The sequence below is a fragment of the Watersipora subatra genome, chromosome 2 (genome assembly GCF_963576615.1).
Source record: "Watersipora subatra chromosome 2, tzWatSuba1.1, whole genome shotgun sequence".
Lineage (NCBI taxonomy): Eukaryota > Metazoa > Bryozoa > Gymnolaemata > Cheilostomatida > Watersiporidae > Watersipora > Watersipora subatra.
In genome coordinates this window covers 69,405,795-69,428,925 of record NC_088709.1, presented here as the reverse complement: position 1 = coordinate 69,428,925, position 23,131 = coordinate 69,405,795, and the positions used below count along the sequence as shown (strand labels likewise).

Here is a 23,131-nt window from a genome sequence, read left to right as displayed (position 1 = left end):
TCTTTTGAGAGAAACAAGGAGGGACTGCCGAAACCTCTAATCACTTAACAGAGGACAACGCTTACAAGACCACATACACCAAGTTAGAGAAATGGAGTCACTCAACTTCTCTATTCCTCCAGCATAGTAGAGGAAAGAGTCCCAGCCTCAAAAGCAGTGTAAAGTAAACCACATTGGTGCAGAGGACAGAGCATTTATACAAACGAATAAATTGAAAACTGATTTGAAGGGATGTCATTTTGTGGGTCACATTGAGCAATAGACTGACATGGGCTGACCAAATTCAGAAAACTGTGAGTAAAGTTTCGAGATTTATCATAATAACTATAACCATCACACCAGAGAGTCATGGCCAGGAGTTACTAAAACTTTTTAAACTGTTACTGACGTATGCCTAATGTGCCTGGGCAACAGCTAAGAAAGAAAGAGGTGGTGCGCAAACGCGCATGACGTCTTACTAGTACAACCAGTCTCTTAAAAACCCTAAACTTGTTACTTCGTGATGAAGCATACCTCGAACTGTTCAGTAAATACTACGATAAGTAAGTGAACAAAACCTACAAGAGACCAGCTGTTTCACCATCGAGTTGCTAACATCCACAATCAATATATGATCCTCTACTTAAACAGGTAGCATCAGCAATACACGTTATTCATTAAGATAACAGAAGAGTAGAATAAACTTCCAGAGTTGAGCCAATATTTCACACAATCTCAACCTTCAAAGTAATTCACAAAACTAGTCTTACCCCTATTTTGCTCTATATTTGCAGTTTTATAAATCTCAATAAAAACTTGGAGGTGAAACTAGACCACCCCAGGTAAGTGCTAAGAAAAAAGACTGGCTTGTGAGTTCGAGTGGTAACAAAATGTGGTGTAATTGTTTGTAATGCATTTTCAATACCACCTTTTACTACATCATTCAGATAAAAAAAATAGACATCAAGTTTGTGCAGGCAAAAGTCACAAAATAATATAAAAATTATATGCATGATGGCGCGATAAGAGATTTAGGTAAGTTGGTTGGGTGAGCTGAGGCGAGTTGAAAACACATTCTGATGGTAGCAAGCCGCTTACCTCATTTGGGGTGAGAGGCATTGCTAGATGATTAGAAATACTCATTTTGTTACAAAGTTGTCAATGCAATTTGTTTTACAATGGTTTTGACTACTAAATTAGTCACCAGGCTATGTAGACCGTTTTATATTGATGTGCCCTCTACAACATAGTTGAAATGTGCTTTGCTGTATCTAACATGCTGATTGTTCCTGCTTGCTAAATTCTGTTGGCTAAGCTTTGTATTGCAATTCAAATTTAAAAGCATAATAAAAGACGCAATCTTGGTGTAAAAATAATATTTGCAATATATTATAAGGCAGCTCAAGTATTCTTGACAATTGTCCTGGCTCTCAACCCAGTTATTTTTCTCATTGAACCAGCATTATAGCATAAACCATATAGTTTGAGATCTCATTATTCGCGTTTACTAGTTATTCCACAGCTGCAACAACCATTTTAAAATTCTTCCTTGCTATGGTTGGCTCTGGAGTATTTTTATTTTTTAGCATTTCTCCTTTTTAGCCTGTGAACCATTCTGAGGAAAGAATTGGTTATTTAGAACTCATTAAGAATGGTTAAATGGTTTCGTGGCTTTTGCATTTTTTCATTAATCTTTTCATAATAAACGCATTTGCGCTACAGGTGTTCCTCCCTTTTATTCATGGTGTTCTCTTGCGGAATGTGCTTCTAACTTTCTACCAGCATGCATACTTTACAACAGCACAAACAATTCATGACCATGTCTGCTGTCACCAGTGCAAAGAACATTGTTTGAACAATGACCTAGCCTACCACTCTCAAGCATCGCAATATTTTCTGTGTAATATTTTTGGTATATAAAAATATGTTTCTGATGCACCTACACTGAAGCTCACAAACCATAGAAAAAAATGTGTACAGACGCCACACATGTATCTCCAAACTTAAAAAGATTCAATATCACTGACTTGGTTTTCACCAACTTCTACCCTCGAGCCAAAGAAGCAGGACTGGTAAAGACCTAGTCAGTTCCCCCCTACCTATTTTGGTTTACCTTCTATTACCAAAATGATTAGTTTTTTTTATATATTCACTCATATGTGTGAATGGCAAGTTCGTAATAGTCGTTAAATCATGTTTTTTCACATAACTGTCTTTAGATGACAGTTCTTCAATTCTTACCGCACTTATTTAGTTTTGTTTGCTTCTAACACCGTTGACAGAAAGGCATATGTTATGTCAACAATACTTTAACAGGGATATGAAAACGCTTGAGTTCGTTTGAATCTCAATGAGGTTAAGCGTACAAATGCAACAGTGCAGACGTCTAACAAAACTCAGGCAATAGCTAATTTGTAAAAAAAATTTGCGTTTTACACTAAAATACTCAACATGGTTTCACAGCCTAAACCTGAAAAAAATATGTTTTCAAGTTATGATATTATTAACAATTCTGTATTATTTGTAGTGCGGCAAAAATGCCTAAAAGATCGTTTATTATTAGGTGTCTTAGAGTGCTATATGTAAATTACAGACTGTCTTATGGTGCGTTTACACTGGCCGACACCGACTCCGATTAGGTGCCAATACCCCGACTCAGACAGGTACCTCCGACATTTCACGTATGGGTGCCGACACCGACTCCCACTTTACATTGCAACGATCAAACGATTTTTGTCGGTACCAACAGCCAATCACAGCGTTTCGCCGTTCTGACCTTCACCCGACCACGCGAAGACGAGTACACATAAAAATCAACGCACCTGATGTGGAAAATTATATACTAGTACTACACTACTACTACTGCTCCTACTACTACTGCTAGAAGCAACTACTGAATGCCAAGCAATGAATGAATAATGAGGCAATAAAAATCCGAGCAAAGAACTGTACGTACAGTTCTTTCGTCCGAGTAATTACAATAAATAAAATGAATAATGAAGAAGATTGAATGGTGAATGTATATTTGTGGTAGTAGTAGTGTGATGGACGCCGGGCCAACACTTTACACTTCTTGTAATTATTTGTTTGTATATATTTTATATGTCTGTAAATATTTTATTATATGAGTTGTCCTTCTTATTCTCTCTTTATTGCCTTTTTATTGTTGGCCTTGTTACTCGTTATGCTATCAATATCGTCGTCGTTTATGTTGTCATATCAACCCACTAGCGGGCCTAATTATTGGCCATTTAAACATTGCTAGCCGGTGTTCTCACTCGGTCCCGTTAGCCGGAACGGGCAATTTTATTGTATATAAGGGAGCAACGCTCACTTAGTAGACAGAGCAAATGGCCGTACGCTCCTCAGCTAGTGAATTTCCTTCGCTAATAAAACATTGAATGAAATCACACGCAATTTATTTCTGTATGACATAATCTAAATCGTGCCAAGTAAGGACCGGGAAATTTCTTTACAGTTGTACTAGTAGTAGAACTAGTAGTAGTCGTACAACTGGCTATTCACTTTTAATTAATTTAAATTAAAGAAAAAAACTTGATTTTTTGGTACTCTCGCGTTCACATCGTTGCTAGCCATGCTGGTTCACTATTAAAAAGAGAACGAGGGAAAGTTTAATGACAGTCTTCTAGCCTCTCATTAAACCTAGCCCTTTCGTTTCATAAACTTAGCACTGTCATTAAAGCCTAGGCTCATTTAACCAGAGGCTCCTAGCTTCTGATTGGCTGATGAGCGTCCGACTTGTCGGTGCAACCGGGCACTGCTGGGTAGCTCCGACACCGACTTTCAGATCGGTGCCGACACCGATTTTTCTGTTCACACCTACCGACACCGACACCGACTCATCAAATTTGTCTGTGCACGACAAAATCGGTGACAAAATCGGCCAGTGTAAACGCACCATTAGTCTGAAAGTTACATATAGCCGATATCGAGTTGGCCTACGGCAGATGGGTTAGACACGGTGCACAGTTGCTTTTAACGCGACTTGTGGGCTGTTAATTGGCCCTGCTGCTTTGAACAGAAGTTTGGTGGTTTAATAATAAATAACCAATGAAAAAACGCGTTACTTTAATTTGCCAAATTAAATAGGATATATGATCTACACATTAAATATTTGTTGGAATCGCCGATTTTCTACAACTGTTTCCGGTAGTGACAAACTTTCCAAATGTGTGAAGCCAAGTAAGTATGGCCGTATTGGTGGTCAAACTATTGTCACCACGATACTGTAGTACGTTGAACATAACTTTACACTTTTACATGATACGAGTTTTTGTACTATTTCATTGACGTTTAGATTAAAAAACAATGCCTTTTTTATTGAAAAAAAAGAAATTGCATTACGAGTCGATTGTTTGCCTACTTAGCGGATAATAACATCTGGTGAGAGTATGTTTAGTATGATTTGTCGTCAGCTTGCTCATAATTTTGTTTACGTGCTTAATAGTTTATACTGCAGTTTTGTAGCTCTTAATGGCAGTGTTACAGAGGTCGTATACAGACTTCAAATGGCCTCTATTGAAAGAAATTGTTGTATGATATCATGTAGGTAAATGGAGGTTTAGTCGAAAGGTTAATGGTCGAAACCGTTGTTGCTGACAGGCTAATAGCTGAATTCATAGACTATTAGGGTGGTCAAAAATGAAAACTTTTAACAGACTTGTCTTATATCACTATCATTTTTCTATAATTCTTTAAAAAGTACCATCTAGCCATTTTCCTTTATATAGCCTATAAAACATATAAACATGCATATCAGTAAAGTTGTAGTAGTTTTCAACAAACTAAATTTTGAATCTCAACTTGTACTTTGCATTAAAACACACAATATGCTCTACATGTATATATTAGTACACTCATATGTCGCAAAATTTTATACAATAAGCTGTATGCAAATCAAAATTGAGTGTGAAGTATTTTTACACACAATTATAACCTAGCGCATATTTAGCTGTAAGAGCTAGTATAACAATATAAAGCTAAACTAACACTAAGTTGAATATAAATTTAGTTATCAGGTAAAAACCTACTACAGGTACTAATAATAACTTATAATTAATAATATTTTTGTTTAATATTATTATTTTCAATTAAATGACTCAATTTTTGACTACTAGCCTAAATTTTTGACAAAATTCCACTTTTCAAGGAATGTTTAATATGGCCAATAGAATCTCGGTGAAATCGCTATAAACCATCGCCTGAATAGCCTGAAGTTTTGTCCATTTCAAGAATACAAGTTGAAAGTTTACCAAATGAGCCACTCTCTTTTTTTGGCGCTAAAGATTGCGTTAAGTCAAATAACACTCATATGGAATGTTAATTGTGGTCATTGTAGCGTGATTACAGTAAGTAACTCCAACAACCATGAATTCAATACACAAAGCTACCAAAAATTGTTATACTAGTATTATTTGAAGTATTTTGTTCAAAGAGCTGCACCTTTAGTTACATGAATTTTAATTAAATATTTTGTGAAGTACACAAGTGAAACAAGTCTTTACAGCAATGGTGTTTGTTGCATACAGCGAAGCAAAAATGTTTACAGCCAATTTCACAACACATGATTGTGACATTTTTTAGTGTTTGTTATTGATAATACATAATTAAATGTCGCTCAAATTTATTGTTACCAGGGACACATGACAGAAACCATTTAGTGTATTTACTCACCGGTGTAATTGGAGCCTTGTAATTCGCTATTCACTAATGTAGTGTAGGGATGTAGTGCAGTACTGTATGGGATTCTTACATTCAAGACGGATGTAATGACTAATGGAGGTGTGTTAGAGACTTGGCCGCAACATTTTCGATACACTAGACTTTTGTGATGCTACTAAACATCACAAAAACTTTGAATCTAACTAAAGTTTATTATTATTTTGCAAAACACACACTTGAAGCTACATGTGTAAATTTCAAGCTTTGTCTTTTTGGTAAACCCTGTGTCCAGTTATGGGAATTAAAATCTAGATATGGAAAATCTACGCAGCACTAGATTTGTTTCCTGGACCTCCAAATCTAGAGGTGGTGAACTTAACCATTAAGCCATACGAAATACAATGGATTCATCAGACAAATAGTCAATACATTGGTTAAGATACTCGCGCCTGAACCGCTTGCTTGGAGTTAATAACTAGCACTGTTGACTGTTGCGAGTAACGATTGTTTTAAGCTGGTCCGAAACACAGGTATTGTTTTAGTAAAGATTTTAGTAAAGATCTAGCTTTCTAGGTAAGTTACTTAAATTCTTTAGTTAATTATTTCATTAGCCATGCAACGCCGGGCATTCATCTAGTATTTGACTAAACTTGACATTAATTTAGTCATTGTCTTCATTTTTTATCACCTATTTTTGGCTTCGTGCTTTTCGCTTCGCTTTCACTATAACTTTTAGCCAACCTTTTTAAAACTTTCAAACTGATTCTATGAGAATGATTGAGCCATGCTGTTCTTGAAAATGGCCTCTCGCATGCTTGGCCATTCAGAGGCCAATGAAAACTGGCTTGTATCTCAAAGGTTTCTCTTATCTCAAGGCAAAGACTTGCTTGAAATTTTGTTCATATTTCGATTTCTTTGTATGGCAAGGTATGAATGTATATACACACATATCTATTTATATATAAATCTGGAAGTTTGTCGTCGTCTGTTCTGAAGTCTGCCTGTCCAGTTATAGCTATTACAATCTTAGAATAAAAAGTTCACTGCATGCTGGATTTGAGCTCATGGAGATTGCAACCGCAAGTTTCAAATCATGGTCTATCCACTGAGCTATACAGTCTTCAGCATTTCATCGCTCTTATCATATAGCCTACCGTATGCACACGCTGAATGGTGTGTTAATTGAAACTTTGTTAACTCTGTGGAACACGATGCTTTTTTGTCTTTTCGTGAACTTCTATTTGCAGTTTTTCGTAAGGTTCAATTGCTAAATCGGTAAAGTGTAATATTTTTTGCGCGGACAATTGTGTTATCTCGAGTAGGAATAGCCTCTACATTCTCTCTCCATTCGGTCAGAGGAAGTACCAGACAAAGACAGTGCGATATCTCATTTTTACATTTACCAGTATCGAGCGGTACCAATATCGTCGTATTCGAAGTTTTGATATATAGCTTCTGCTAGAACAGTAACTTTTTTATACACACTTCTATGCACGAATTGTTATTATTGTTCAACATGTTTGTTTGTTCAATTATATATATATATAAAGGAAGTGTATACGTGCATACTACAGTATGCACGTATACACGAATCTGGATATACATATACCCAGATTCGTCATAACTCTAATATGTGCGCTAGCAATTGCAAAAGAAATCTGATATTGGTGAGTTTTTGAATATATATGTTGACCATAGTGATGTCATTCCTTTAGGCTTTAGTGATTGGTTTGCTGAAGACAAACTACTGAACATGTTGTGATTTTATTTGTAGTGCGACTCCATCTTTTTAGAAACAATATAGTGGTTGAGAATGGAGACGGCTGTGGAGTTTACACTTACTGACTATGTAGCCCCCGTGTGTGCTGCCTCAAGTATTTTGCTGTATATGACAGGATGGTATGCTGTCTTAATTAAAAATATAGGCTTGCATAAACATGATTGGTGTGATATTGTACACTGATGGACAGTTATAAATGTTGACAAGGTTTCTTTTGGCAACTTTCATTCATAATCTTCAAGAATCAGTCATTCACAAAATAGGAATCAAGTAAACCGTGAGGACATATATTTTTTTTTTCATGTTAAATATTTTTACTTCATGAAATACAGTGGAAGAGGTAATTTTCTGACCATCTAGTAATTTTAATGTCCATGTTTTTTATTTCAGATCATACATGCTATAAATAGATCATACGCGCTATAAATATTTGAGAAGCAAGTTAAGTAGACACTCTGTCTGCCACCAAAAGTATTCTAAAAAAATATAACTTATTTATTGGGCATCTATTTTTGTCATATGTGCGGAGCTGTGATGTTACAGGTCTGCACATCATAGGCTGCAAATTTTAGTTGATATTTAATAATATTCATGTGTAGAACATTCTTAGCTTTCAATTAATGTGTGTATTACCATAATTCATCTAATAAATACTCAAATATAATGTATATAATGTGTGTATTACCATAATTCATCTAATAAATACTCAAATATAATGTATATAATGTATATATAATGTGTGTATTACCATAGTTCATCTAATAAATACTCAAATATAATGTATATATTGTGTGTATTACCATAATTCATCTAATAAATACTCAAATATAATGTATATAATGTATATATAATGTGTGTATTACCATAGTTCATCTAATAAATACTCAAATATAATGTATATATTGTGTGTATTACCATAATTCATCTAATAAATACTCAAATATAATGTATATAATGTATATATAATGTGTGTATTACCATAGTTCATCTAATAAATACTCAAATATAATGTATATATTGTGTGTATTACCATAATTCATCTAATAAATACTCAAATATAATGTATATAATGTATATATAATGTGTGTATTACCATAATTCATCTAATAAACTCTTAACAAGCCGTGAATTAATAACAAATAATTTGTTGATTTTAAGCGTTGCTATAACTGCGATCATTACTGTACTTTACAAATAACTAAGCTTATTGTATAAGATAATATTATATTTATTGTAATATTAGATTTTTCAGTCAATTTATTTTCAAATAGGTTTCTTTGAAGATATTTAAAACCATATTTGTGTAATTTATGAAATCGCAATGCTTTATTGTGGCTTGCTGAACGTATTAGCAAGGAGGCCATTATTTCTCACACTCAGCATACACACATACTTGATATCTAGTTTCATCAATAAATGTGTATGCTATACGCCATCCTCAATAAGTAGTGTGTATGCTATATGCCATCCTCAATAAGTAGTGTGTATGCTATATGCCATCCTCAATAAGTAGTGTGTATGCTATATGTCATCCTTAATAAGTATTGTGTATGCTATATATCATCCTCAATAAGTAGTGTGTATGCTATATGTCATCCTCAATAAGTAGTGTGTACGCTATATGCCATCCTCAATAAGTAGTGTGTAGGCTATATACCATCCTCAATAAGTAGTGTGTATGATATATGCCATCCTCAATAAGAAGTGTGTATGCTATATGCCATCCTCAATAAGTAGTGTGTATGCTATATGCATCCTCAATAAGTAGTTGATGATCTGCTGACACGTGCTGCAGGCCTGCTGTGTGGACAGTGATGAAAAGGAAGAGTACTGGAGACATGTCTACGTTCCCATATATAGCCATGCTTGTTAAGTGAGTGACATCCTCTCAATTTACACTATTTAATTCACAAACTTTTGTTTTGATGCTGAAAGCTTTTTTTCAGGTTCCTTGACTCTTTTTAAAATTCCCTTTCTGCAGGAAGTTTCATACAGTGCTGCTTGCAATATAAAAACTTCAATACACCTTGAACCTCTAATTGAACGCCACCTCTATTTAAACGCCGCCTCTAATTGACCGCCACCCTGAAAGAAGGGTTGAAAAATAGAGCGCCACTCTCAGTTGGACGCCACCTCCTTTTAACCACCACTTTGATATTATTTTATCTTTACAAGCCCATAGTATGAATGGATCAGTAGAAAAATGTCCACAAAATTGTATTAATAATGAATGGATTGCATCAATAATGATAAATCATCTCGGTGTCCTATTCTAAAGCTTTTCGTTTTATCTTCGTTACAACTTTGAAAGCAACACCATAAAAAATATTAAATAACTGCCTCAGGATAATAGTAGTTTCTTGTTCACCGCAGTCTTGATAATTTGAAGTACATGTATATAAAAAATGGTTCACATTTACGATGGTACAAAGGTTATGTTTAGCGAGTTTGTTTAATAAACTTTTATGCATTTGTGCTAAATGCATAAAAGTTCTTCTGCACTGCTGAGCTAATCGATATTAGCGTCCAAACAATTTTTTGTCAGAGCAAAACTTTTGTGTTGCATTTCATTTGTGCTAAATGCATAAATGCATTTGCCGATGACTAATTTGAGTAAGCTCACCAATAAAAGCCATGAGAGCAAGCATAAAATTACGTTGGCCGTAACGGAATGCGGTATTTTCACCCACATAGTGACGTATATCATCCAATGAATCCATCAACCTCGCGCAGCTTATTTGGTAAGGAATTTGTCTGGTGAATGGGGGTTCCGAGATCCAATTTTTTGCGATACGGACTCTTCATTCCAATATTTTAATAGCTATAGCTGGACATACTGAATTACACACAGACACACAAACTGTGAGAGTCATATATACAAGTTGAGGCGTATAGAAAGCTTCAATTTATAAACTTGTCTCAGACATGCCTAAATGGTTGGCAAATATTGCTGACCAAACTAAGTATTCAAAGGAAATACATAAGCTATAATAATTATAGTCATGTGGAATATGAATTTACAGTGTAACCTCATCCCTTCGCCGCCCCGCATATTCACCGGTTATTCGTAAACCAAATGTTTGTATGTAACGGATCAAGGAGATATCTGTGATTGCTAAAAGTCAAGCAGAGATAATTTGGAAGAATGAAAAATTATTACTAATTCATAGCAGGACGAGTCTTCAATGAAACTTTGTACAAATTTTTGTTGAGCAATTTGACAAGCGATCTGTTAGGGTTCATGGCAATTGAGATATTTTAGGTGTCATAAAGCTGGTAGGAAAGAGGTTTTACGTGATTTCGTTGCTTCTCTATTGAATAAAGCTAGATCTCTGCTATTGGTCAATTATTCACTAAAAAGTAGGCAATTTTTCTCTTTGCATACTCTAGTCTACTCAGAAACATTGCTGTTCACAGAAACTGCTTTCGGAAATTACAACTAGTAATAATTTGATATTAATAATAAATTTTTTTCAGTTTAAAAGTTTACATAAATTCAATATAGAAATACAGCAAGATCATATCTGCATGATCTATAGAGTTGAGGCCTGTTCAAAATAATGCTTTCATTACCGTAGGCTGATATAATGGGTTTTACAAAATGACCAGACAAACTTGGGGGAGAGGGGGGGAGAGGGGGGGAGAGGGGGGGAGAGGGGGGAGAGGGGGGGAGAGGGGGGGAGAGGGGGGAGAGGGGGGAGATGGGGGGAGAGGGGGGGGGAGAGAGAGAGAGTATATGGCTTCAGCAGCTATGCTATATATGAGCATTTAATCCGGCATTGCATAGAATCACTTTCATTTCCAATCAGATAACCCGTAGCGTGTAAGTAAATATTCAATGTAAATCGCTACACTGTTTTCACAATAACAGCATATGAACTCATTCATTGAGGGCAATCACCCTTAAAGGCAAAGTAAACACAATTTACCGATGAAGGCCAACTTTTACCCTATTTGTTTTGTGTAACTTACTACGTTTAGGAAAATATAAATTATTTTTTACAACAGATGAATACTCAGAATAATATCTTAAAAACAAAAAAATGCTCGTGTATTCACATATAACTGAGTACAGAGTCTTTTTTCAATTGCATATTTTGCAAAAATCGGATAGATAACGCCATTGCGAAAATGAGTGTGAAACGGACTTGCCACTGGGAACTCTGATTCTCAATCAATCATCCAATCATGAGGCACGTAGTGTTTGACTTGAATCGTGATCTAATGTTTAGGCATATTTCTTGAGTTTTCTTGAGTTTCTTATGAAGCTGGTTCTCAGAAATCACAATTTGGAAACCGAATATTTTTACGACCTGGTGAAAAGCACGGAGCATATGGGATTGAAGATTGGATGAAATCAACCAAAACAGGTGGCAGCACATAGCATTTATGCAGACACACAGACAAACACAATGACTAAGTTGTATTTATTAATAGAGATATTAATATGGTAATAAAGTATTATATATATATATAATATTATATTACATGTAATATTTAGTGTGAGAGTCTCCTTCCTAGCCCTTGAAAGTTTTATTCTACAATTCTGTTAGCCTTGATCAATTGTGTTAACTTTTATGTCAGCTGATCATGGTATTGACCTTGACCTACATATGTTGTAGCTGTTCTTCTTGGGTTGGTTATGGAAGCCTCGTGAGAAATAATGTGTTGCTTGTAGTCAACACAACTGGATCAGTCCTTCAATCCATATTTATTACATTCTTTTATTGCTACTCTAAAAGCAAGGTAAGCGTTTTACCTTCATTCAGTGAGCATTTTGTCTATTAGCAAAGAGGCTAGCAAAGGTGACATGGTTTTTGAAAATTAATACCGGAAAAAAGTTTATTTTAATTGTTTCTCAAACAATTTATAATCATTCTTGTGTCATGAGGAGTAACAGAAGTCAAGGATCAATGTAGCTATTGCTGTCTGGCTAACTATAAACTTGATTAACTTGGATACTCATTACCACCGAAAGTCAGCAAGGTTTGTTAACAGGTTTGTTAAGAGGTTTGTTAACAAATTTATTATTATTTATTTATTAGGTTTATTAATTTTGTTTTCATTAAATTTATTCAAATACTATAAAAATGGCACATGAAAAATCTGTCCTTTTTTATCTGTGACAAAGATATGAAAACGAGTTATTTTGGAGGGATGTTTGAATTCCTAATTTTTGTTTCACATCCAAAGTAATCAAGCGTTGCGTTGGTGGTTCCAGTTCCGACATAAAAACATTGTTTCCTCACTCTTATTAACCCAAATAGGAAGTAGTGTATACACAAACTCCCAGGTATCCTACCAGAGACTTGTGAGTTTGCGCACTCGCCTCAAAATCTTAGCCGGTCTCAATTATGTATTTTTCCGCAGCTGACCTGTGTTGATTGCTGCCAGTATTTGGGCAAGCTACATTTGAGGTGCAAGTGTTATTGTACCCAATGCATGCTTCAATGTCTACTGAAAGCATAATTTTTCTTATATGCCAGTACTTTTCGACCTTCTCTCCAATTAGGTTATTTCTACACTTTTTCCTTTTCCTTGTCAGCTATGTTGCAGTCATTGAGTACTACTATATCTATTATTATAGTAGTACCCAATGCTCCAATGACTACCGGAATAGCAGTAGTCTTATATGCCAGCACTTTTCAATCCCCATATGTAAATATGTTGTGTTTATGTAAATATGTTGTATTTATGTAAATATGTATGTATTTACATAATATATATATATATTTCTGTTAGTGACAAACAGGCTAAGCTGCGGAGATGATCTGACCTTGTACATGCCTTGATGTTAAGATAATATCGTATATTCTCTCTGTAAAGTTTCTCTGTGCATTTTTGTTTGTAAAGATTTCCTATTGTAGAGGCTGATCAACCAACAGATACTCTTCGCATTTCTCTTCTTATTGGCTATTTATTACTACATCTACCAATCAGAAGACACGTCAGGTACAATAAAAACTCTAGGGCCTATATGCTCTTGTCTAGCCGTGCTCGCTTATGCAGCGCCGCTATCCGCTATGGTGAGTCTAGCTAACAATATTTTTAGGCCTCATTCTTTAAGCTGTACTTGCATTGTTTCCACATCTTCTTTTGCTGCCATAATAACGTGTATCTTTTGGGATTCCGTAATAATTTTGGTACTAAATTGGTATTTAACTTTTGTTGGTGAAATAAGATTAAAACGTTTTAAATACCAGCTTGAGAGTGAGTTTGTTTAATTTATTTAAAATCATTCAGGGATTTGGCAATTTAGGATATTTTTAAAGTAGCTTAATACAATCATTTTTAGTTTTATTATTATTGCTGGTTTAGACTATTTTTTTAAAGCACCAACATTAAAATCATTTGATCACTTACTTTTTCCTATATCATATTTTACATACAAAGAGCTGTGCGCCGCCCTGAATAAAATATTCTGTTATGTGCCAGACCAGTGTAGACCCTGGTGGCTCCCATTCAGAAGAAAAAATCTTTTCTTTGGCTCTTGACAGCTATATGGTGTTTATTTGTGTTTTGATGCAGGAATTCCAATTGGCAGTTACATTAGTTTATACTTCATGAGAGAACAACTCTTTTAATAAATTTATTTAGATCGGTGCTGCTAGCACTTGGTAGTAGCTTTCACACAGGACATATTCAATAGACATATTCAATAGACATATTCAATATACATATTCAATAGACATCTTCAATAGGCATATTCAATAGGCATATTCAATAGACATCTTCAATAGACATCTTCAATAGACATATTCAATTGACATATTCAATAGGCATATTCAATAGACATCTTCAATAGACATATTAAATAGACATATTCAATAGACATCTTCAATAGACATCTTCAATAGGCATATTCAATAGACATCTTCAATAGGCATATTCAATAGACATTTTCGATAGGCATCTTCGATAGACATATTCAATAAACATATTCAATAGACATATTCAATAGGCATATTCAATAGACATATTCAATAGACATATTCAATAGACATCTTCAATAGACGTATTAAATAGACATATTCAATAGGCATATTCAATAGACATCTTCCATAGGCATATTCAATAGACATATTCAATAGACATCTTCAATAGACATCTTCAATAGACATATTCAATAGACATTTTCAATAGGCATATTCAGTAGACATATTCAATAGACATCTTCAATAGACATATTCAATAGACATATTCAATAGACATATTCGATAGACATCTTCAATAGACATATTCAATAGACATCTTCAATAGACATATTAAATAGACATCTTCAATAGGCATATTCGATAGTCATCTTCAATAGACATATTCAATAGACATATACAATAGACATCTTCAATAAGCATCTTCAATAGGCATATTCAATAGACATCTTCAATAGACATATTAAATAGACACATTCAATAGACATATTCAATAGACATTTTCAATAGGCATATTCAATAGACATCTTCAATAGGCAATGGCCGGTTTTATTTTTCTCTCTCTCATAATATTTGGTAAATGGGCAGCGATGTAAAAAGACTAGCACTTTCAGTCAGGGTGTTAGTTTGTATCTAAGCGATTTGAATTATTATTGAAGGACTCGCTAAATGAGGCCATCACCAAATGTTGAATTCATTCATCTAAGTCTACTCTCTCTGTACTGATTCATAATGAAATGTAGCTATTTTTTGTTGAACTATAGCAAACATGATACGGTCAGGATATTACTCTATAAATAGATTATCTTTGGAAAGTACGTGATGCGCCGATAGCTTTCAATCTTTACCATAAGAAGAGCCATGTCTGTCTGTCTGTCTGTCTGTCTGTCAGAAGGCATGGTTGAAGTTTGGGATATAAGATTATTTCATACAGTAGTCAAACTCGTGACGTTGGGCTTTGCAGCTTGACATTCTAACCCCTGGGATAATTGTCCACCTTCCAGCGTTTCAGAATAGATGAAGACATACTTAGTTTCTGTGCTTTATCAGCACAGCAGACTATCCCTCATGGCACACTTGGCTGCCAGGGTACTTGCCTGAATGAATTCTAAGATGCTGTAGGATTAATGTAGTCAATTCCCACTGAGAGCGATGTAGTCATGTATACCTTACGCAGGGACGATTTGTTATCAATCAGGGTGGGTTCTGTCCTGTCAGTATTATGTTAATTATTTACTGTCTATCATAGACAATCAGTTTTTTTAGTGAGATTGTAGGTCATTGTGGCCTAGTTTTAGTCAAAATTGACTGCTTTAGAAGTACTGCTGTTGAAGCCTCTATAATTAGTCTGGTGTAAGGGTATTTTTTCTTATAACCTACATCCTTACAAAGAAACACAAATATCTCTCTCTTTCATATTATGACTAGCACCCTGGCAGTTCAGTGAGCTGTGAGGGATAGTCAGGTGTGCTATGAAGACACAGTGGATATCAATCTCCACAATTATTCTAAAAAGTGAGATAGTGCTCGATTGGCCCAGGTGTTAAAATGTCAGGCTATCAAGCTGAAAGTCAGGAGTACAAACCATATATGATGTAATATTTTTCCCGATTGGCATCCATGACCTCAAATGTGGATAGACACAGCTTTTACCACAGTGAAGATTGTGACCGTTGTTCTAGATATTGTGGGTATTCGCTAAAATTCACTAATCATTTTATCCTATGATCTCAGAGATTTGGTCTGTTTCAGGTGGCTGGGATCTGGTTGCCGGTCTGTGTTATTTTTTCTGGTTTTAAATTTTTCTCGTTCAGTTTTTAATTTGTTTTCATTACAAATATTGGTTAACTTTCTTATGGTTATTGTAAGTTACGTGTGTTTACGCTCATCAGCAATAAAAGCCATTCTCCAGAATCTTTGCATTTCACGATGCACCTGCTTGGCGTGAATGTCCATTTTCTTGCAAGCACTTATTTTCTTTTGAAGGGAGAAGTCATTTCAACTAAATCTACATCGTCTATGAACTTTCCACTCAGTGTTGCTAACCTTATAGTTGGAGTCGAGTGGTCTGCTTATGGCTTCTTGTTGGGAGACTATTATGTTATGGTATGCTTATATACCTTTATCTCACTCTCCATGTCTATGTCATATGTATGATAGGCTCAAGCACATTCTTCGTAGGAATGAAAAATCTGCATCGCCGAATATTTCAACTCTGAACCTTTAGCGGATTAGATTGCAGACCAGCAATCTAATCCACTACACTACGATGCTCAAGCTCAACATAAGGGCTTGTCCATAAATTCAATGAAAAATGAACCAATTTTAAAAATTTCATTTTCTGGTCTGTTCAGAATATTCTGAGGTCTCAAAAAATGTATAACTCATCATTGTGTTGTGTATACCTTAGTTGTACCATACAATCGAAGTTAGGAGTTATCTAAGCGCTCTTGAGATTTTATTTTTATGGTAATATTTTAATCGCTAATATTAAGCAAACTAAAAATGCCAATTGAGTAGAAATTATTTCATTCTGCTTGTTACACTGTTCCAGATTATGGGAAACATAGAAACAATCAAAAATGTAAATCCTCTATCTATAGTACACTTTTACATCTAGTAGCTTTTTAACTGTCACACGACTAACCAAAAACATTGACAAATTACTCCAGCATCCATACTGTTCAAGTCTCAGTATTTTTATTATAAGTTATCTTAGCATTTACCATGAAGGCACCACAGAATCATTTTTTGGCTTCAAAGTTCAAAGGGGTGGCTGTGGGATGGTTAGCTATGTGACAGGTTAGTTGCCTTCATAATCCAAGTAAATCACATAATTAACCCTTGTTAGTGTCTAGTTAGCAAACGGCGCTATTCCTTATGAGATTTCCATTTCATGTATGGTATATAAAAGGATAAAAGAAGTTTGTTAATAGATTTTCAAGATCTGAACCTAAAATTTAATACCCTACTGGCAGACTGGCTAACCAGCTCAAAATTGGTCCGCCTGACCATCTGATAATCAAAGGAGGTGTTATGAGTTGCGTACAACGTTGCGTCACTACATAAAGACACAGTACATGTGCTGAAAATCAGTATAACCTTGTTCATAATGAGACGCAGTTGACCCATGACCAATGCTGAAAAAGTGAGAGCTCACAAAGAGCGTATAAAGGAGGATCCTGAAAAGTATGAAAATTTTAAAATAAAGAAAGCAGAACAATCAATGATTTATAGACAGAAGAGAAAAGTCAATATGACAGAGGAAGAACTAGAGCTACAAAGAGCTAACAACAGAGAATGAAAGCAAAAGCTGAGGGACCTGAAACGTAAAGCTATGACAGTTAAACTTACACAAGGTATGTATTGATGGTGACAGCAAAAGTAGAAACCTAAGAGAGTGTGGTAACAAGTTAGTACTAAATCTCATAGGAATAATGTTTGGAGATTTGCGGATTGGAGCTGACTGTTTTATGGTGGTTGGTGTATTACTTGGAAAATATGTTTGATCATTGATTTGTTTTTATTTCAGGTCCTTCTCCCTTTGGCTCTGCACAGTCTGCTGGAAAAAGCATTGAAGAAAGCAGAAGCAGCTCTACCAAGAAGTCCGAGGAAATCAGCTCATGTACTCAGACGTCTCATTGATCAGTACGTTCCAGATGTGCCAAGCACAAGTGACTCTTGCTCACGAGGAAGGAAAGCACTTGAAGATGATATCATCAAAAAGGTCACTGACTTCTATGAAAATGATGACATCAGTAGGATGGCGCCAGGAAAAAAAGATTCTATCAAGGTCAATGGTGAGCTGGTCCAGAAACGCCATCTGTACAACAACATCAGTGAGACGTATGAACTTTACAGAGCTGACAACTCCGATGATGTAATCAGTCGGAGTAAGTTTGCAGCTCTTAGACCCACTCATGTGCTGCCATTCAATGAGGTTCCCCACACTGTCTGTGTCTGTTCCATCCATGAAAACTTCCGATTTCTGGTTGAGGCTCTTAAAAGAACAGGGAATGACTTGCCAAGCACTGGAAGAGAACTAATTGACTCATGTATATGCAGCAGAGAAAACCCTATCTGTATGATGATTGAAGGCACTTCGTGTGTTGGTTGCAAGAGACCTGAAAAAGTCTACAACACGCCGAGCTTTTCAGAGATGGCACAACTTCAATGGTACAGATGGTCAACAGTTGAAGGGAGAAGCTTGAAGACCAAACAGAATGGCACAGCAGAAGAAGCAATGAATGCTTTCCAAGAGCAATGGAAGGCTTATCTCAACCACTGCTTCTATAAAGATCACCAGTTCAAGTACTTTGACCAGAAAAGATTCAGCTTGGCTGATGATGACTGCATCATTCAAGTGGATTTCTCTGAGAACTACCAAACTAGCTATCAAGATGAAATACAGTCAGCTCACTTCACCTACAAACAAGTCACCATCTTCACTTGCTGTGTTTGGTTCAAAGGAAGTGTGAAATCTTATGCTGTGGTTTCTGACTACCTTCAACATGACAAATACGCTGTGTTCACCTTTCTCCAGGCATTGATCTCTAAAGTAAAGCAGCAAAGTCTACGAGTTTCTTCACTCTATTTGTTCTCTGATGGTGCTGCATCACAGTTCAAGCAAAGATTCATACTCTCTAACCTCAATCACATCAAGCAGTCCAATGACCTCAACCATCTTGAGTGGAACTTTTTTGCTACCTCTCATGGCAAAGGAGCAGTCGATGGTGTAGGTGGTAGTCTGAAGAGGTAGGTGTGGAGACTGGTGAAAGCTAGAAGAGAGACAGTAGATGATGCGGCATCATTCTGTAGAGTTGCCAAAGTCCACTCCAACATAGAGATATTGGAAATAAATACTGCTGAGATCAATAGCAACAAAGACTTCCTTGACAAGCGCTGGGAGAACGTCAAAGGGCTACCAGCTTTGCAGAAAATACATCATGTTATGACTAGCGGTAATGAATCTGTGAGATACTCCACCGTCGCTGGAATGGACACAAAGCGCCATCTGTTCAAAGCTGCCAGCAGACAAAGAGGCCACATGATTGATGATGACATTGTTGATGACCTTTGATTGTGTAAAACACTAGTGTTATCAGCTATCTTATAAGTATCATAAATATAACTAAAGTATTCTGCCTTTTATCTCTATATTTTACATGGAGTGTCACAGAAGTCACACGACTAATTTTTAAAGGTCACACGGCTAACTGTTTTTAATTGAATTAATTTGAGAATTAAAATTGTTTGATCAAAACTAAAAGTGGACTTATCTTTTTGAACACCTAATTGATGATAGAATAGCAGTGATTTTACCATAGGGTATTTCAATTCACAGAAATAATACACCAAACACAATGGCTCCTTTTAAGCAGAATTCTTGGTACTAAATTGGTATTTAACTTTTGTTGGTGAAATAAGATTAAAACGTTTTAAATACCAGCGATCACGCGACTAACCTCTAATTACACATGGTATCTCTTTGATTTAACAATTGGCCTAAATCCAACTTATCAAGGCTCAAGTTGGCCTCAACCACTAAGTAAAATTGTTCAAAAATTATAAATTCAGAATATTTTAAATGATTTTATTGCTAGAAAACCAGTACAAAAGTCACACGGCTAATTATAGACAAGCCCATATAATAACATTTGCCATTCTAACTTTCAAACTACACATCATGAGAAAAGTGTTTTGTGTAGTTGAAATAAGCTAGGAGGTAAAATGAAAACAACTGTTAAGGTTTTCAAACTTTGTCAAACAACTGTAACTTTCAAACTACATATCACGAGGACAATGTTTTGTGCAGATCAAATATAAAAAATAAAACAACTATAAAAGGGTTCAAATGCAAATGTGAAATAATTAGCAGGTAATAGCTAAATTAAGTCTGTTTTGCTACGATTACAATAAAAGATGATTTGGTAATCATACAATTAATACGAACTGAGAAAACAAAATAAAAATCCTGAATATGTTGAATTAATAATAACAACTCGTGCATAGAAGTGTATGTGTATAAAAAAAGGTTACTGTTCCACCAGAAGCTATTCATCAAAACTTTGAATACGACGATACTGGTACCTCTCGATACTGGTACAAATGTAAAAATGAGATATCATACTGTCTTTGTCTGACTGAACAGAGAGAAATTGTTGACTCTTCCAACGGAGATAATATAGTTGCCCGCGTGAAAATAATTGGCCTTGACCGTGGATATAGCAATTGAACATTACGAAAAACCGAAAATAGAAGTTCAACAAAACACGAAAAAACATTGTGTTTCATGGAGGTAGTAGAATTCATAGAGTTTCAAATAATACATCATTTGGTGTGTGTGCACACGGTATATAATAATATCTTTGATTGATACGCCTTGTATAGCTCAATGGTACAGTTCAAATCCATCGGAATGCGAAATTTTAATTCCTAGATTTTAATAGCTATAGCCGGGCATACACAGCGACAGAAACACACACAAACTTTGGGAAACATATATACAGCCAAACTCGCCCTTGGATAGCTCGAACACATAGTTAACTCGAACGGATTTGCTTGGCCTGTTCCCACGCAATGATAAATTGCTTTAGATAACTCGACCTCAACTTGGTTAACTCGAACAGATTTTTGCTCAACGGCTACTGCGACGGTTGTTATCACTTTAGAATATCGCTTCTTTCCAAACCATAGCAATGAACATCAACTTTTAGTAGTTCTCAGGCGTCGTTATTATCATCATCGACAAAATATCTTCGTTTTAACGACTTTTCTAAAGGTTTGCAAAAATCAAATTTTATCGAACCGCTTTGCGATGGCCCTCTGAAAGCAAGGATAAGCGAGGTATCCTCGGATAAATTTAAAGTAAAATTGTCAAAATTGATCTTGGTTAAAATGCTCAGGAAAAAAAGATGTCTTTATTCTGAGCGTTGTAACTGCGATCAAGTTTTGTCAATTTAACCTGAGAACGTCCTGGCAGTCACATCACCTAAAACAACAAATAAATCTCAAGTGATAGAAAAATATCTATAGTTTCTGATAATCTTTTTTTTAAACTTGAGAAGCCCTTTAACTTGCAACAAGCGATCTATGCTTTTAATTTATATATAGTTTGTATATTTACATGTATCTACTGATAAATACATGCACTTGTGACGGTGCTCTGATAATTTGAACGCTCTGATAACTCGAACACTTTCGCTCGGTCCCATGAAGTTTGAGTTATCTGAGTTTGACTGCATATAGACTAGCTGTGCTTCTCGGCGTTGCCGAGATTACTCATATTACTCATATTACAAATAGAAATGTCTCAAAGTTTATTACCTTATCAACAGCTATGATTATTTTTATGATATTAAAATGGCTCTATGATTGCTATTGTGATATACATAAATAGATCTATGGCTACAATTGTGCTCCAACAATAGCCCCATGGCCACTATTGCTATAATTATATGTCTCTGAAAATGTTTACCTCAATCAGAGGTAGGCAATTTAAATGAAATAAAATTGAATGAAAGCATTTTATTTCTAGCAATTTTCAGTTTCATACTGATATATGTTGTACACAGGCTAGGCCATATATTTGTAACTGAGGCTAAAACTACTCGTGTCGTGTAACTGATTCATGGAAGTTGTTAATTTCCTCTGCCATCTATTGCAGGGACCTAATATTCTCGGAGTTATCGTCTCTTTTCTGCAAGTGTCTCTTTTCTACATCTATCCTAACAAGCCAGCAACTGTTCTACCAGCATAGCCTGTGATGTCTGAGTCAGTAGTTATTTTCCTAACTTCTTGTTTTTCTAGTGATTCCAACTGTAAATTTTGTAAGTATTTAACTAATTAGATCTCAGTTTATTAATAATTAAATGGAAAGCATAATGTGACAGACATCAATTTAAGCTTCCAATCTTTGATTGATACATGTATTCTAGTTTATGTTACTATGTGACTCATTCCTGGCTTATCGTAAGTGTCATTATAACTACTATTTGTACACACACACCTGCTTGTGGATGTCTTTAAGTCTCAAGTGACTCATTACTCAGTATCTGACAATCTGTCAGTTGGTACTCCTCCATAATACAGGGAGAGTGAATATTAGGGATTAGGGTTTAAATGGTTTAATATACAGACTTGTATGGAGTCGTCCTACTCTTTCTCTTTAATATAATTATGTAACATTCACCTTTGTTATGCTAGCAAAGGATGCATTGGTGCTACTTTCCATATCCAAGTGAATATTTATGACATGTACAATTTGACATTTCAATATTTATTTTACTCTTATAGAAGTTGTCTGAGTTTAAGTATACAGGCTGGGGCATTTTTATGTACCTTTATTTTCTTCCTCTGCAGCTTTTACTTCTTACAGATGATGTAATTAATATCAATAAAATGTATGGCATACCGTTGTATGTTGTTATGTGACGGTGTTACTTTTACCAAAGGTCTTTTTGTTATGCGTGCCATTGTTAAATTGGGGTCAATGTAATAACAAACAGGCAAGATAATCTTTTATGCGGCGTAGTTTCATGCATTTCCCAAACTGAAGGAAGAAACAAAGAAACTGAAACTTGCTATTAGCCTGGCACATTGCCAATGCATAATTTGAGTAAGAGTACTAATAGGATCTACCCTCTTGGTGACGTTTGGCAATCACCCTGCGTAGTATGCAAAGCTATCGCGTATTTGCTCCAATATTGCGACATATATCGCAAAAACAGTAAGTATTTTAAAAATTTTCACATCAATC

The 23,131-nt window shown here is 35.3% G+C and overlaps 1 protein-coding gene across 1 annotated transcript; it reads left to right on the top strand.

The window, feature by feature from the left end:
- Positions 1–4,131: 4,131 nt before the first annotated feature.
- Positions 4,132–22,894, top strand: LOC137387448 (sugar transporter SWEET1-like). The gene is made up of 7 exons (XM_068073874.1): positions 4,132–4,182; positions 7,436–7,560; positions 9,237–9,314; positions 12,064–12,187; positions 13,309–13,467; positions 16,360–16,479; positions 22,040–22,894. The coding sequence occupies exons 2-7, from the start codon at positions 7,475–7,477 to the stop codon at positions 22,130–22,132; spliced, it is 660 nt and encodes a 219-aa protein (XP_067929975.1). The 5' UTR covers positions 4,132–4,182; positions 7,436–7,474; the 3' UTR covers positions 22,133–22,894.
- The last annotated feature ends 237 nt before the right edge of the window (positions 22,895–23,131 follow it).

Excerpts from the sequence above, each read along its gene's own strand:
- LOC137387448 (XM_068073874.1), top strand. The coding sequence starts at position 7,475 with ATGGAGACGGCTGTGGAGTTTACACTTACTGACTATGTAGCCCCCGTG. Across the intron at positions 9,315-12,063 it reads TATATAGCCATGCTTGTTAA|CTGTTCTTCTTGGGTTGGTT; the intron begins GTGAGTGACATC and ends CATATGTTGTAG. Across the intron at positions 16,480-22,039 it reads TGGGAGACTATTATGTTATG|GGACCTAATATTCTCGGAGT; the intron begins GTATGCTTATAT and ends CATCTATTGCAG.